This window comes from Nycticebus coucang, chromosome 10 (assembly GCF_027406575.1).
Source record: "Nycticebus coucang isolate mNycCou1 chromosome 10, mNycCou1.pri, whole genome shotgun sequence".
NCBI lineage: Eukaryota > Metazoa > Chordata > Mammalia > Primates > Lorisidae > Nycticebus > Nycticebus coucang.
In genome coordinates this window covers 106,891,016-106,908,672 of record NC_069789.1, presented here as the reverse complement: position 1 = coordinate 106,908,672, position 17,657 = coordinate 106,891,016, and the positions used below count along the sequence as shown (strand labels likewise).

General features: G+C 43.8%; 1 protein-coding gene across 8 annotated transcripts; it reads right to left on the bottom strand.

Moving 5' to 3' along the window:
- Positions 1-1,339: 1,339 nt before the first annotated feature.
- On the bottom strand, positions 1,340-16,514 carry LOC128597222 (zinc finger protein 211-like). 8 transcript variants are annotated; one of them, XM_053607419.1, is made up of 5 exons: positions 16,292-16,514; positions 15,618-15,656; positions 15,365-15,517; positions 14,916-15,057; positions 1,340-5,223 (listed from the first exon to the last, which is right to left on the bottom strand). In XM_053607419.1, the coding sequence occupies exons 2-5, from the start codon at positions 15,648-15,650 to the stop codon at positions 3,746-3,748; spliced, it is 1,806 nt and encodes a 601-aa protein (XP_053463394.1). In that variant the 5' UTR covers positions 15,651-15,656; positions 16,292-16,514; the 3' UTR covers positions 1,340-3,745. The 8 variants fall into 8 exon arrangements, with proteins under 8 accessions (XP_053463394.1, XP_053463392.1, XP_053463391.1 ...); XM_053607417.1 differs by having other exon boundaries at positions 15,365-15,510; XM_053607416.1 differs by having other exon boundaries at positions 16,296-16,514.
- Between the last annotated feature and the right edge of the window lie 1,143 nt (positions 16,515-17,657).

Genomic DNA, 17,657 nt, shown 5'->3' with positions numbered 1-17,657 from the left:
AACCCGGCCCCGGCTGAACTGCAACCAAAAAAAAAAAAAAAAAATAGCCGGGCGTTGTGGCAGGCACCTGTAGTCCCAGCTACTCGGGAGGCTGAGACAAGAGAATCGCTTAGGCCCAGGAGTTGGGAGGTTGCCGTGAGCTGTATGATGCCATGGCACTCTACCAAGGGCCATAAAGTGAAACTCTGTCTCTACAAAAAAAAAAAAAAAAAAGAAATTTTTTGGTTTCAGGGGTATAAGCATGTACCAAAATATTAAAATGTACATTTAAATATGTGCATTCATGTGTTAATTATACTTGCATTAATCTGTCTTTAAAGTAAATATGCAAAACTTGTCACTTGTAATCATTTTACTTTTTTTTTTTTCTTTTGAGACAGAGTCTCACTTGGTCACCCTCAGTAGAGTGCCGTGACATCTTAGCTCACAGCAAGCTCAAACTCTTGGCTTCAAGTGATCCTCTTGCCTCAGCCTCCCAAGTAGCTGGGACTAAAGGTGCCTGCCCCAACTCCCAGCTGTTTTTTGGAGACAGTGTCTAGCTCTGGCTCAGGCTGGTCTCAAACCTGTGAGCTCAGGCAATCCCAAGTGCTGGGATTACAGGTGTGAGCCTACACCATTTTAATATGTTTTATCATCTGTGTTCTACAGGTTATTTGTTGCTGCTATGGTGAAAACAGAATGGTATGTGTCTTCCCAAGTCCAAGTTCAGTGACACCATGCTAACAGTTGGAACTTGGCCACAACGGGAATGTAATGTTTGCCAAGGAAATTGACAAACATCACAAATCATTGCTTGATTTACTGTATTAATGTATGTGTAGACTTAAGAATGTGATAGAAGGCTGGGCACGGCGGCTGAGTTCACAGGTTCGAGACTAGCCTGAGCCAGAGCTAGACCCTGTCTCTAAAAACTAGCCAGGAGTAATCCCAGCACTTGGGAGGCTGATATGGCCAGTGGACTGCCTGAGCTCACGAGTTTGAAACTAACCTGAGCCAAGAGTGAGACCCTGTCTCTAAAAAGTAGCCAGGTGCTATGGAGGGCACCTATAGTCCCAGCTACTCAGGAGGCTGAGGCAAGAGAATCACTTGAACCCAAGAGTTTGAGGTTGCTGTGAGCTAAGATGCCATGGCACTCTACCAAGGGTGATCCTCAAAAAAAAAAAAAGAATGTGATAGAGAACTTATGAACAATACGGATGTGTGTGGTACATGTGATCATTATACTGTGCATAATATGAAAAAAATGGTGAAACAAAAATGCACTGTTAATGAAAAGGGAAATAGACACAATTCCCAGCAAAGAGAAAATAGCAAAAGATATGTATAAATAGGTATTTTACTAAAGAATATATAAAGGTGAAAAAAACATGAAAATGTTTGACATCATTAATGCTTAGGCAAACACAATTAAAACCACTGCACACTTTATAAAGGACAAATTCTAAGACAGACCATACCAAAGTATTGGCAAAGATGTGGAAGAACTGTAATTCTCAACAGTTCTGGTGAGTAAGCAAAAGTGAACAAAGCTTGGCAGTTTCTCAGCAAGTTAAACATTCACCTACCTTGTGTCTCTGGCATTACTTTGAGTTATTAACACGAGAGAAGTGAAATGATACCTGTATATGTATAAATATTATGCATGTTTATAGCAGCCTTGTTTTTTAATGGCCAAAACCTGGAAATAATCTAAGTGCTTATAAATAGATGAATGGAGAAACAAATGGCATATCAGAGGAAAAGATATAATAAAAAGAATGAACTCATAAATACCACTAAAGAATCTTAAAATAATTATGTCATGAATGAAATAAAAAAAATAAGCATTTTAGGGCGGCGCCTGTGGCTCAGTGAGTAGGGCGCCGGCCCCATATGCCAAGGGTGGCGGGTTCAAACCCAGCCCCGGCCAAATTGCAACAAAAAAATAGCCGGGTGCTGTGGCGGGCACCTGTAAGTCCCAGCTACTCGGGAGGCTGAGGCAAGAGAATCGCTTAAGCCCAGGAGCTGGAGGTTGCTGTGAGTTGTGTGATGCCACGACACTCTACCAAGGGGCATAAAGTGAGACTCTGTCTCTACAAAAAAAAAAAAAATAATAATAAGCATTTTATAAATCAAATCATGTAAAATTTTGGAAAATACAAACTAATCTATTATAAATGAAGGCAAATCAATGGTTGCCTTGAGGGTCAGGGAGCGGAGGAAGAGACTAGAAAAGCATATGAGGTAAATTAGGTGTGACCAATATGTTAATTGCGATAATTACAATAATGGTTTAGTAAGTTTATTACTAGGTTTGATAAGCCTATATCAACTCAGTATCTTTCTGATGACCTTGGAAGGGTAACTTTCCCTCAATGGCAGCAAATATTGTTGAATCGTGAAGTTCGTTTCCACACAGGATGATGGTAGGTCACAGAGCCATGTCCTTGGGAGAAGGAATGTCCCTTCTTTATGTTTGTTTTCCAGGCATGTGCAGCAATGGCCTTCAGGTGAATATCCCAGAAAAGCTACTGAAACACACAAAACCTTTAGCTCATTTTTTCTGACAATGGTCTCAGCTACAAAAAATACACATGCCTGGAGATCTTGAAAATTTTTAAACATACTGTTTCTGCACAATCACTAGAACATTTTACAAGAAGCACATTCCATCTAGTTTGCTACAGTCTCCTCTACTATGAATTCAGTGTTTCTGTACCAGTTATACAACCCCTGCAATTTTACAGTGACTCTAGACTACTAAATTATGGGCACTGGGGCACTTGGCTTTGCAGAACCTGGGGTATAGACTGCTCTCAAACAGGACTGGTCATTCTGTGATATCCCCATAGAACAACAAACAATTCATAAGCAATGAAGGTTGTCACAATTCCATGCCTCTTCAGGGTGTCCTATTAGCATACAAAAAAGTCCTAGTATCCAGTCTACAAATTAGGACCATAGAGCCCTGCAGTCTTTCCTAGGGCGGCCTTCAGAAACAATTCAAATTAGGCCAAAACTGAAAAGAGAACAATATTCTCCCATCATACTGTATCTCTGAGGCACACAAATAAGAACTCCCCACATGTGCACATATATGGTGCTTACTCTATAATAATCTTGCAGGTCCCATTTCTGTTTTCCAAACCAGTTCATATAGTGAATCAAACCCCAAGATTAAAAGTTGTTTAAATAATAAAGCCTTTATTATTGCAAAAAATCAAAGCAATATGAGGCAAGAAGTTCCCAAGTTGGTGACCTACAGACTGGAAAAATCCAATGAGACCAACAATGTTCCCCCCAAAAGGTAGTCCTTCCTGGCAAGCTGCCAACAAAACTCTTATCAGGTTCTCTGGTACAAAACTGAGTTGAGTCTGTACCATAACTTGTCAAAGACAAGGGAATGGGGACCCCCTAAGAGCTTAGCCTACTCATGACTTCCTTCAGCAAATGAGAAGAATGCAGAGGTCTGCTTCCCTGAGCAGACTAGGGTAGCAAATCATGCATACTCTGTGGGCCTGGCAAGTGGAAGAGGTAATATGGCTTCTGCCTCAGAAAGTGTCAGTGACATAAATGGCAAGGGCCAGAAATGGCAGGTTAGAAAGTGTAACACAGCTCCTTAAAGTTTCCACATACTTGGAACATAGGGGGAATCTCCCCACCATATAACTTCACAGGTTGGGGCTTCGATTCAGATAGACGGCTCTCTCACAAGTGTTCTCCTTCAGTGTAATTACACTAAAAGAAAACTGCATTCCCTGTATAGCTAAGACTTTTCTCCAGGGTGAACTCTCTGGTGTTGAGTGAGGACAGATTTGCAGCCAAAAGATTTCCCACATTTACTACACTGATAAGGCCTTTTTCCAATGTGAACTCTCCAGTGTTGAATAAGGCTAGAACTTTGGCTAAAGCATTTCCCACATTCACTGCATTTATAAGGCTTTTCCCCAGTGTGAACTCTCAGGTGTTTAATAAGGTTAGATTTACAGCTAAAAGATTTCCCACATTCACTGCACTCAACAGGCCTTTCTCCAGTGTGAACTCTCTGGTGGTTCCTAAGGTTGGAGCTATGGCTAAAGGATTTCCCACATTCCCCACACACGTAAGGCCGTTCCCCTGTGTGCACTCTCCGATGTGAACTAAAACTGGAGCTTTGCTTAAATGATTTCCCACATTTACTGCATTCATATGGCCTTTCTCCAGTGTGAAGTCTCCGGTGGTGAATGAGGCTGGAACTTCGGCTAAAGCATTTTCCACATTCACTGCACTCATGAGGCCTTTCTCCAGTATGAACTCTCTGGTGGTAAATCAGGCTGAAGTTTTGGCTGAAAGACTTCCCACATTCACTGCATTTATAAGGCCTTTCTCCAGTGTGAACTCTCTGATGTTGAATGAGATTGGACCTTTGGCTGAAAGATTTCCCACATTCGCTGCATTCATAAGGCCTTTCTCCAGTGTGAACTTTTCTATGGCTATTAAGGCTGTAGATCTGACTAAAAGATTTCCCACATTCTGGGCACTCATATGGCCTTTCTCCAGTGTGAACTCTTTGATGTATAATGAAACTGGAGTAGTAGGTAAATAATTTTCCACATTCATGGCATTCATAAGGCCTTTCTTCACTGTGGACTTTCTGGTGTTGAATGAGGTTACATCTTCGAGTGCAGGCTTTCCCACATTTGCTGCACTCAAAAAGCCGTTCTCTGGTGAGGATTTTCTGGTCCTGAACAAGTGTGTCTGTGTGACTGAAAGCTTTCTTGTATTCTCCCCAGTTGTGATGACTTTCTCCATTGTGAAAGACCACCCCACATCTGTGACTGCTCTTTGGCTTCTCCTCCATGTGAATGTTCTGCTGATGGAGAAATCCCAGGCTGGCCAAGAAGCCCTTTCCAACCTCCCTGCAGTTAAAGGGCTTCCCTAACACATGGACTGTACAACTCTTTATAAATGAGGTGCTGTCCACAGAACTTCTGAAGGGTACCTCTCTAACATGCTGTCTCTTATGCTGTTGAAGGTCTGCAGTGAAGAAGAATTGTTTTCCACATGTGTACAGTTTCTGCCCATGATGTGTTTCCTGGTGCTCCGTCAAATGCAAAGTATCTCTGAAGACCAGACCACATATTTCACAGGGGTAGGCATTCTGGGAGAATGAATTTTCCTTGGGAGTCCTGACCTGTGACACTCCTTTTACAGCAATGCTTTGTTCAGGAGGTGCCTCCTGGTACTCCACTTCACGCCAACAACCTGGAAGCACAGAAGTGATGGTGAAGTACATGTTGCCTTTATTAGGAGGGTGGAGCTCAATCACAAATGTGTGTCTGACACAGCAAAGAACCAGTCCATGGGACTGTTTTCAGGAAAAGGTTGTTGGGCGTCAGATTAAGGAAGCCCCTGTTGTGCATTACTGGCCCTTTAAGGTCACCAAATAGGATAGGTCTTACCAGGCACAGAGCATAATGGTCAGTTGTGGCCCAGGATAAGAAGCATAGTCTATATGCTTCTAAAGTCCTCTGTCAGTGACTTTCAGCAGGATCATATCTGCTGATGCTGTGAAGAGTGTGTCTAAGCCCTGGAAAATCTGACTCAACTGTAACTGGTATTAAGGAACTATTAAAGGACATATACATACTTCAGGACATAACAATATTAAAAAACATCACAGAGGGAACAGTGTGAGGAAGAGCTTATCCTTTTTGATTTAAAGTCTCTATTGTCTGATATTAGTATAGCCACTTCTGCATTCTTTCGATTATTATTTGCACAGAATAGCTTTTTGCAGACCAGTATAAAGTTATTTTTTCAAAAAAAATTTTTTTTTGAGACAGGGTCTCGCTCTGTTGCCTAGTCTAGAGAACAGTGGCATTTTCTTTTTTTTTTGTAGAGACAGAGTCTCACTGTACCACCCGCGGGTAGAGTGCCATGGCGTCACACGGCTCACAGCAACCTCTAACTCTTGGGCTTACGCTATTTCTCTTGCCTCAGCCTCCCAAGCAGCTGGGACTACAGGCGCCCACCACAACACCTGGCTATTTTTTTTTTGCAGTTTTGGCCAGGGCTGGGTTTGAACCCGCCACCCTTGGCATATGGGGCCGGTGCCCTACTCACTGAGCCACAGGTGCCGCCCGGCATTTTCATAGCTCATTGCAATCTCAAGTCATTTTCCTGCCTCACCCTCTTGAGTAGCTGGAACTACAGAAAGGCACTGCTATACTAAGCTAAAGTTTATATTTTTTGCAGAGGTAGAGGTCTCGTTTTGTTGCCCAGGCTGGTCTTCAACTCCTAGCCTCAAAAAAGTGAGGCATGGGGGGCAGCGCCTGTGGCTCAGTCGGTGAGGCGCCTGCCCCATATACCAAGGGTGGCGGGTTTAAACCCGGCCCCGGCTAAACTGCAACCAAAAAATAGCCGGGCGTTGTGGCGGGTGCCTGTAGTCCCAGCTACTCGGGAGGCTGAGGCAGGAGAATCACTTAAGCCCAGGAGTTGGAGGTTGCTGTGAGCTGTGTGATGCCACCGCACTCTACCGAGGGTGATAGAGTGAGACTCTGTCTCTACAAAAAGAAAAAAAAAAAAAAAGGTGAGGCATGGACTAGCCAGTTCATGATGCTTTTTTACTCACTTTGGTGATCTTTGTCTTTTGACACTTAAATCCATTTTACATTTAAAATAATCATTGATAAGGAGGAACAAACTTCTGCTATTTTACATTAGTTTCCTATATGCCTTATAACTTATTTGTTCCTTATTTCCTGTATAAGTACTTCTTGTGTTTGGTTGATTTTTTTGTAGTAAGATATTTTAATTCCTTGTTGTTTCCTCTGTATACCTTTTATAGCTATTTATTTATTTATTTTTGTAGTTGCCATGGGGATTATTCTTACCATCTTAAAGTTATAGTACTGTAATTTGAATTTATACCAGCTTCTTCTTTTTTTTTATTTTTATTTTATTTTTTATTTTTTGTAGAGACAGAGTCTCACTTAACTGCCCTTGGTAGAGTGCCGTGGCATCACACAGCTCACAGCAACTGCCAACTCCTGGGGTTAGGTGATTCTTTTGCCTCAGCCTCCCGAGTAGCTGGGACTACAGGTGCCCGCCACAACGCCTGACTATTGTTGCAGTTTGTCTGGGGCCAGGTTTGAACCCGCCACCCTCCGTATATGGGGCTGGCACCCTACCCACTGAGCCACAGGTGCCGCCCCCAGCTTAACTTCTTAATTTCCTTAACTTTCCTGCCATGCTGAGTTGTTCTTGCTAGTGTTAGCAAAACAAGAAAAGTCAGTCCCTTTTTATTAGTGATTACTTTAAATGGGACAAAGACTGGCAGAATGGGTTTAAAAAGAAAACTGGGCGGGCGGCACCTGTGGCTCAGTGGGTAGGGCGTCGGCCCCAGGCCCCATATACTGAGAGTGGTGGGTTCAAACCTAGCCCTGGCCAAACTGCAACCAAAAAATAGCCAGACGTCGGGTGGTACCTGTGGCTCAGTCGGTAAGGCGCTGGCCCCATATACCGAGGGTGGCGGGTTCAAACCCAGCCCCGGCCAAACTGCAACCAAAAAATAGCCGGGCGTTGTGGCGGGCGCCTGTAGTCCCAGCTGCTCGGGAGGCTGAGGCAAGAGAATCGCTTAAGCCCAGGAGTTGGAGGTTGCTGTGAGCTGGGTGAGGCCACAGCACTCTACCAAGGGCCATAAAGTGAGACTCTGTCTCTACAAAAAAAAAAAAAAAAAAAAAATAGCCAGACGTTCTGGCAGGCGCCTATAGTCCCAGCTACTGGGGAGGCCGAGGCAAGAGAATCGCCTAAGCCCAGGAGTTGGAGGTTGCTGCGAGCTGTGTGACGCCATGGCACTCTACTGAGGGCAATGAAGTGAGACTCTGTCTCTACAAAAACAAACTAACAAACCAACAAACATGATTCAACTTTACACTATCTACAAGAGACGTTAGATTAAAAAACATAAGAGTTGGGGGCGGTGCCTGTGGCTCAACGGGGTAGGGCGCCAGTCCCATATGCCAGAGGTGGCAGGTTCAAGCCCAGCCCTGGCCAAAAACCACAAAAAAAAAAAAAAGAGTTGGGACTGGTGGCTTATGCTTGCAAACCTAGTACTCTGGGAGGCCAAGGTGGGTGGACCCCATTTCTACCAAAAATAGAAAAACTAGCCAGGAATGTGGCAGGTACCTGTAGTACCAGGTACTTTTGAGGATGAGCCAAGAGGATCTCTTGAGCTTAGAGTTTGAGGTTGCTATGAGCTATGATGCCACAGCACTCTATCCAGGGCAACAGAATGAGATGCTGTCTCAAAAAAAAAAAAAAAAAGCAAGTTGAAAGTGATAGCTTGCAAAAAGATATACTGTGTAAATAGTAAGCAAAAGACAGCATAGATGGCTAATAATAATATTAGACAATAGACCTTAAATTTAAAAATATTACAAGAGACAAAGGACATTAGATACTAATAAAAGGTTCGATACAGCAAGAAGACATAACTCTTACAAACATTTATGCACCCAATAACAGACTATTAAAATACATGAAGCAAAAATTGACAGAATTAAAGGAAAAATAACAGTTCTACAATAATAATTGTTGACATCAATACCCTACCCTCAATAATGGAGAGAACACAAGTAGAGAGAAGTAAGAAAATAGAGGACCTAAACAACCAACTAGATCTAACAAACATATACAGAGCACTTCACCCAAGAACCACAGAATATATATTCTCCTCAAGTGCACCTAAGAATTCTTCAAGGTAGAGCATAAATTAAGCCTCATTAGATTTAAAAAGACAAACATCAGGCCGGGTGTGGTGGCTCACACCTACAATCCTAGCACTCTGGGAGGCTGATGCAGGTGGATTGCCCCGAGCTCAGAGGTTCAAGACCAGCCTGAGCCAGAGTAAGACACCCGTCTCTACCAAAAATAAAGCCAGGAGTTGTGGCAGGCGCCTGTAGTATCAGCTACTCAAGAGGCTGAGATAAGAAAATCACTTGAGCCCAAGAGTAGGAGGTTGCTGTGAGCTGTGATGGCACAGCACTCTACATAGGATCACAAAGTGAGACTCTGCCTCAATAAAAAAATAAAAAAAAAAAAAGACAAATGGGGCAGCTCCTGTGGCTCAGTGAGTAGGGCGCCAACCGAGGGTGGCGGGTTCAAACCCCACCCCGACCAAATTGCAACAAAAAAATAGCCAGGTGTTGTGGCAGGCACCTGTAGTCCCAGCTACTCCGGAGGCTGAGGCAAGAGAATCGCCTAAGCCCAAGAGCTGGAGGTTGCTGTGAGCTGTGACACCACAGCACTCTACCGAGGGCGACAAGGTGAGACTCTGTCTCTAAAAAAAAAGACAAACGTCATAAAAAGTATCTTTCCTATCACATGGGATAAAGTTGGAAATTCATAACAAGGAAACTGAAAAATTTATAAATTCTTGGAAATTAAAAAATATAATCTTAAACAACCAAAGGGGCCAAGAAGTCATATGGGAAATTAGAAAATACTTAGCAATGAATGAAAATGAAACAACCTACCAAAACTTAGGGGATACAGAAAAAGCAGTACTATGGGGGAAATATACAGCTATAAACACTTACATTAAAAAGAAGAAAGGGCTTGGCGCCTGTAGCTCAGCAGCTAGGGTGCCAGCCACATACACATACGTTGAGAGCTGGCGGGTTTGAATCCAGCCTGGGCCTGCCAAACAACAATGACAACTACAACCAAAAAACAGCCAGGCGTTGTGATGGCTGCCCATAGTCCCAGGGAGGCTGAAGCAAGAGAATTGCTTAAGCCCAAGAGATTGAGGTTGCCGTGAACTGTGATGCCACGGCATTCTACCAAGGGCGACATAGTGAGACTCTGTCTTAAGAGAGAAAAAAAAAAAAAAAGGAAGAAGAAGAAGAAAGAAGAAGAAGAAGAATCTCTCAGTACTGATATTAGACTAAGTAAAAAAAAAAAATTGGCAAGAAAATAAAAAAAGAGTTAAGATCTTATCTCAACAATCTACCTTTTCAATTTAAGGGATTACAAAAAGAAAAAAACTAAAGCCAAAGCTAGCAGAAAAAGGAAAATAATAAAGATTAGGAAGCAACATAAGTAAAATAGAGAAAAGCAAATCAATAGAGAAAAATCAAAACTAAAATGTGGTGTTTTTCAAAAGGTTATAGAAATTGGCAAACCTTTATCCAAAGCAACTAAGAAAAAAAATATAAGACTCGAATTACTAAAACCAGAAATGAAAGTGGGGACATTGCTACCAATTCTACAGCAAGAAAAAGGATTATGAGATAGAACTAAATCAACTATAGGCCAACAAATTAATTAAATACTAGAGACTCGAATGGACAAATTTATAGGTATACAAAACCTTACTAAGACTGAATCATGAAGAAACAGAAAACCTAAGTAAAACCATAACTAGTAAGGAGATTAAACCTCATAAGTGAATTCTACCAATCACTTAAGTAAGAACTAACACTATCTTTTTCAAACTCTTCCCCCCAAAATTGTGGAGCAAACACTTCCAAACTCATTCTAGCAAGCATTACTCTGATTCTAAAACAAGACAAAGATATTGCAAAAAAATTACAGCCAATATCCTTGATAATTATCAATGCAAAAATCATCAACAAAGTATTAACAAACTGAATTCAGTAGCATATTTAAAAAACTGTACACTAAGACCAACTAGAATTTATTCCTGGAACGGGATGATGATTCAACAAACAAAAATCTATCAAAATGGGCAAAGGAAGTACATGATCATTGCAACCAATGCACAAGAGATAATAGCATGAGATAAAATGCAACACACTTTCATAAGGAAAACACTCAGCAAACCAGGAATAGAGGGAAACTACCTAAACATAATAAAATCCATATACGAAAACCTCACAGCTAAAACATACTCAATGGTAAAAGACTGAAGGCTTTTGCTCAGGAGATCAGGAACAAAATAACAATGCCCATTTTCATCACTTTTGTTCAACATAGCAATTAGGGAAGAAAAATAAATAAAAGGGGTCAAATAGCAAAAGAAGTAAAATTATCTCTGGTTGCAGATGATATATGTAGAAAGCCCTACAGATTCCACCCAAAACTGTTAAAACTAACGAACAAATTCAGCAAACAGAAGCATACAAATGCAATAATCAGTTGCATTTGTTTCTATATACTAATAACTACCAACCTGAATAGGAAACTAAGACGAAGATCCACTTACAGTTGCATCAAAAGAATTAAATACTCAAGTAAAAGACTTATATACAAAAACTCAAAATATTGCTAAAAAAATTCAAGAAGACATTACTAAATAAAAAGATACTGTATGCAAGTCCATAATTAACTTGAGGACTCAGTATCATTAAGATATCTATATGTGTTAAAGTCATCTACAGAAAATATAATACCTATCAAAATCCAATGACATTCTTTTTGCAGAAATAGAAAAATCTATTCTAAAATTCACATGAGGCTCGGCGCCTGTGGCTCAAGCAGCTAAGCCAGTCATATACACCAGAGCTGGTGGGTTCGAATCCAGCCTGGGCCTGCCAAACAATGACAACTGCAACCAAAATATGGCCAGGCGTTGTGGTGGGCACCTGTAGTCCCAGCTACTTGGGAGGCTGAGGCAAGAGAATCACTTAAGCCCAGGAGTTGGAGGTTGCTGTGAGCTGTGATGCCATAGCACTCTATCCAGGGCGACAGCTTGAGGCTCTGTCTCAAAAAAAAAAAAAAAAAATTCATATAATACCAAGGGGCACAATATAGCTAAAACAATGTTGAAAAGAAGAACAAAATTGGAAGACTCACACCTCCCAATGTCAAAACTTACTGCAAAGCTCTAGTAATTAAAACACTGTGGTACTGGTGGCGCCTGTGGCTTAAGGAGTAGGGCGCCGGTCCCATATGCCGGAGGTGGTGGGTTCAAACCCATTGCCGGCCAAAAATAAAAACCACAAAAAAACAACAAAAAAAACAACACTGTGGTACTGACATAAAGACAGACATACAGACAAATGGGATAGAACAGACAGCCCAGAAATAAACCCCAAATACCCAAATACCTGGTCAAATGATTTTAGACAAGGGGGCATGACCATTTAATGGGGGGAAGGACAGACTTTTCAACACATGATGCCACAAAAACTGAATATCCACATCCAAAAGAATGAGATTAGACAGGTACCTGACACCATATACACAAATTAACTTAAAATGGATCAGTGATCTGAATATAAGCTAAAGCTAACACAATTTATTTATTTATTTATTTTGAAGTTTCTGGTCGGGGCTGGGTTTGAACCCGCCACCTCCGGCATATGGGGCCGGCGCCCTACTCCTTTGAGCCACAGGTGCCACCCAAACTAATACAATTTAGAAGAAAATAGGAAAATTTTAATGACATTGGACTTTTCAACGATTGCTTAGATATGACACCAAAAGTACACGTAATAAAAGACAAATTGGACTCTCATTAAAATAAGAAACTTGGATATCAAATGCCACCATCAACACACTAAAAAGGCAACCCACAGAATGACAGAAAACATTTGTAGATCACATATCTGATAAGAGATTAATATCCAGAACATACAGAGAACTCTTAAAACTCAGCAATAAATAGCTGAGCATTGTGGTGAGTGCCTGTAGTCTCAGCTTCTTGGGAGGCTGAGACAAGAGAATCACTTAAGTCCAAGGTGTGAGGTTGCTGTGAGCTGTAACACCACAGCAGTCTACCCAGGGCAACAGCTGGAGGCTGTCTCAAAAAACAAACAAACAAAAAAACCTCAGCAATAAAAAACTCTGATTTAAAAAAATAATCCTTTCTCCAGAGAAGACATACAAATGCCAATTAGAATAGGAATAAATGCTCAATCTCAGTGGTTTTCAGGGAAATGCAAATCACAACCACAATGAGATATCACCTCACATGTACCTGGATGGCTAGTATCAAAAAAAAAAAAAAGAAAAGAAAAGAAGGAAAACAGGCCAGGTGCAGTGGCTTACGCCTGTAATCCCAGCACTTTGGGAGGCCAAGGTGGGTGGATTGCCTGAGCTCACGAGTTCAAGACTATCTTGAGCTAGAGCGAGACCCCATCCCTAAAAAAGAAAAATAGCTGGACATTGTGGTAGGTGCCTGTAGTCCCAGCTACTTGGGAGGCTGAGGCAAGAGAATCACTTGTGCCCAAGAGTTTGAGGTTGCTGTGAGCTGTGACACCAGGGTACTCTACCAAGGATGACAAAGTAAGACTCTGAAAAACAAAAAGGAAGGAAATACTGACATACTACAACATGGACAAACCTTGAGATACCATGCTAAGTGAAATAAGCCAGACATAAAAGAACAAATAATGAATAATTCCAGTCATATGAAGTACTGAAGAGTAGACAAATTCATAGAGACAAAATACTATAATGGTTGGCAGATGATGGTTGCTTAATGGGCAGTGAGTTTCAGTTTTGCAAGACAAAAATGTTCGATGGAAGGGTGCTGGTGATGGTTACACAATGATGTGAATGTATTAAATGCCACTGAACTATCTACTTAAAATGATTAAGATGGTAAATTTTATGTTACGTATATATTACCACAATTAAAAAAAAACCTGGAGGACATTCTTTTATTTTTTTTTGAGTCAAGAGTCTCAATCTATCACCCTGGGTAGCATATGCAACGGCATCATAACTCACAACAACCTCCAACTCTTGGCCTCAAGCGATCCTCTTGCCTCATTTTTTTCTATTTTTAGCAGAGATGGGGGTCTCGCTTTTGCTCAGGCTGGTCGCGAACTCATAAGCTCAAGCTATTCACCCGCCTCGGCCTCCAAGAGTGCTAGGAGTACAGGCATGAACCATGGCGCTTGGCCTGAGGAAGTTTTTTTTTTTTTTTTGAGACAGAGCCTCAAGCTGTCATCCTGGGTAGAGTACCGTGACATCACAGCTCACAGCAACCTCCCAACTCCTGGGCTCAAGCTATTCTCCTGCCTCCACCTCCCAAGTAGCTGGGACTACAGGCACCCACCACAATGCCTGGCCATTTTTTGGTTGCAGCTGTCATTATTGTTTGGCGGATCCAGGCTGGATTCCAACCCACCAGCTCAGGTGTATGTGGCTGGCGCCTTAGCTGCTTGAGCCACACGCGCCAAGCCTCTTCCTTCTTCTTTTTTTTTTTTGGCCGGGGCTGGGTTTGAACCCGCCACCTCCGGCATATGGGGCCGGCGCCCTACCCTTTTGAGCCACAGGCACTGCCCCCCCCCCTTTTTTTTTAAACAGAGTCTCACTACTTTGTCACTCTTGGTAGAGTGCTGTGGCAGCACAGCTCACCGCAACCTTAAACTCCTGGGCTTAAGTGATTCTCTTGCCTCAGCCTCCCGAGTAGCTGGGACTACAGGTGCTGGCCACAATGCCTGGCTATTTTTAGAGACGAGGTCTCACTCTGGCTCAGGCTGATCTCGAACCTGTGAGCTCAATCTACCTGCCTTGGCCTCCGAAGTGCTAGGATTACATGCGTGAGCCACCTCACCAGGCCTGAGGAAGTTCTTATAAGAGCTATTTGTGTAAATAGTGACAATATCAATAACATTTCATGGCACAGTCAGGTACAAAGAAATGTCATGTACAGAAAGGGAATGAAATTTTGGTGCTACACAGTTTCCAGACAGGGAGAAGGCAAGCCGGGTGAGATCTATTAGGCTTATTACAAGACAACTGATAAACCAGGTGGGATTTATTTGGCTTACTGTAAGACTGATTCCAAACCCTTGAGTCTTTTGGGCAGGATGACAATGGGAGGGAAGTAGGCATGCACTCAGCCCACAGCATCTACCCGGCAAACTGGAGAAGGAAGCAATACCTATGCTCCAGGTATAAGGACAGAGCTGCTTCTGTGGAAAAGGAGAAAGACAGAACCTAATCCAGGGCACAAGAGTTAAGTATGAGGGCCTTACCCATGGAGGATGTAAGTGCAAAGTTCTCCAGCATCACATCAAAGTACAGGTGTTTCTGAGCCTCATCAAGGAGATCCCATTCCTCCCAGGAGAAGTATACAGCCACGTCTTCAAAGGTTACACTGGCCTGGTATGACAGGGACTGATGAAACCAAGAATAGTCCCATTCTGGAAGACTCACAATCCATGTCCCCCCACACATCTACCACCATGCTCTCCTCCCAAGCTTCCCAACTCAGAGGAGACACTAGACTGTGGCGCCACTGGCACGTGTGCTCTCACTTCACATTTCCACTGGTCACTGTGTTCATTCTGTTTTCCACTCTGAAACACTTGTGTAAGATAACCTTCCTCCTGTGATCCCAAATTCCCACTTCCTTCACAATAGACCCCAAGTTTCACAGACACTGCCTGGAGTTTGTTACCACTAGAAACCAGCTCAGCCTCACCTCGAAGCAGTTCCACATGCTGGTACCTGTTCCTATCATAAGTTGTACATCTCTTTCCAATGGCTGCCCAAAATGGAAACACATCAATATAACTATGGGCCTGGACTCAGGACCCTGAGCTTGGGGATTCTCCAAGATTCCTAGACCTAAGGGCTTAGAGAATAGTAGGTTAAGAGTCCCATAACATTACAAATTCAGAGAAAATGTGATTGGGTTTCCAGACCACTGAGGGGTTGGGATACCCTCTACTTACCTGTGTAAGTTTCAAAAGCACTTCTGCAGCCATGGGAACCTGTGGAAAGAGGCAGGCCCTAGAGGATGTGATCATGGTGGTCCCCTGCCCCAGAATCGAGTAACTTCGGATTGCCTGTCTAACCTCCCATGGCCTCAGTCCCTACTGCTGCTTCTTACCAGTAATACGACCTTGGAAAAATAGCCTCCTTCTGCCTCAATGTCTTCATCACCCTCTATAGCAGATTGAAAAACATGCTCTATAATCTATTCTGCCAATTAACAGACTTCGGAGGGCTCTTCAAACCCCGCTCAGATCTTGTCTTTCATCCGCTCAAAACTCTCCATGGCACTCATTTCCCTAAGAAAATAAGATCCACCTCCTCAGCCTACTAATGCAGGTGCGAAACTATCTTAAATTTTGCTGTCTGCAATAACAACGTGGAACCCAGGTTTCCCAAACCCTCCGGGCTCAGTCGCGCTTCCGCCCCTTGGCACGCGCCGGTCCCTCTGCCTGTCACGCTCTCCCACCCCGCACCGAACTGAACGCCAGAAACAGGGCGTCCACCCGCAAGCGCCTCACTATCTGGACACCGGAGTCCGGCCTGCAGGAACGTGAGCAGGCGGCCCTGGCTGGGGCTTTAGAATTTGGGTGTTGGGGTCAGGGATGGCGGGTGGGGCCGAGAGCACACGCACTCACTGGAGCCGGGTCCCTCCGCGCGGCAGCCGCCATTGGTCACTAGCTGATCAGAGTCAGAAACGGCGGATGACCCAGCGGAGATGCGGGCACAGCGGCCGCCACCACCATCAACCCTCAGACCGGTCTCTCGCGCCTTCTTGGATCGTCGCTTCGATCCTGACGCCGCGCGAGGGAGGGGCTGACAGAGAATGTCCCGAGGGCGGCCAAAATGACCGCTGTTAAGACGCCGGAAGTCCCGGCCCGGGGATGCGTTCCATGGAAATACCACTGTTCTGCGTTTTCATTGGATCAACGCTGCGCCTCTCCGAGCGCGGCTTTCTGGGTAAGGTAGTTGCCCCCACAGCTCCGGGTGCCCCAGCCGCGAACTCCCGGGGGGGTGGAGGCTAGGAGGGCGGGGAGGCCCTGCAAGCGCCAGAGCACTCTTCTAGAAAAACTGAGGGGCTTCACTGTTTCTTTTCTTTTTCTTTTTTTTTTTTTTTTTGTAGAGACAGAGTTTCACTTTATCGCCCTCAGTAGAGTGCCGTGGCGTCACACAGCTCACAGCAACCTCCAACTCCTGGGCCTAGGCGATTCTCTAGCCTCAGCCTCCCGAGCAGCTGGGACTACAGGCGCCCGCCACAACGCCCGGCTATTTTTTGGTTGCAGTTTGGCCGGGGCCAGGTTTGAACCCACCACCCTCGGTATATGGGGCCACAGGCGCCTCCCGCTTCACTGTTTCTTAAAGGGGCCGCAGCCCTTGGGCGGCGCCTGTGGCTCAAGGAGTAGGGCGCCGGTCCCATATGCCGGAGGTGGAGGGTTCAAACCTAGCCCCGGCCAAAATAAAAAAAAAAAAAGGGGGGGGGGGCCGCAGCCCGACTTTGGAAAAGTCTTATGTTACAGGAGTCGTACGTCTGGTTGACCTTGAATAATACGCGCGAGTTTTAACTGCGTGGGTCCATTTACACACGATCATGTCAGCCCCTCGCCTCACCGTCCACCTCTTCTGCTTCTGACATCCCTGACACAGCAAGACCACCCACTCCTCTTCCTCAGCCCACTCAATGTGAAGACAACTACCAGGAGATGAAAACCTTTATGATGATTCACATGCACACTTGCACCTCGTGAATATGCACCTCACGAATAGTAAATACATTGTATTTTCTCTTCCTGTGAATTCCTTTTGGTCTTTTTTTTTTTCTTTTAATACAAGGTCTCCCTCTGTTGCATGGGCTAGAGTGTGGTGTCGTCACAGCTCACTGCACCCTTAAAACTCCTGGGTTCAAGTGAGCCTCTTGCCTCAGCCTCCCAAATAGCAGGGACTACAAGGACACAGCACTGACCCACCTAATTTTTCTATATTTTTGTAGAGTGAGGATCTGC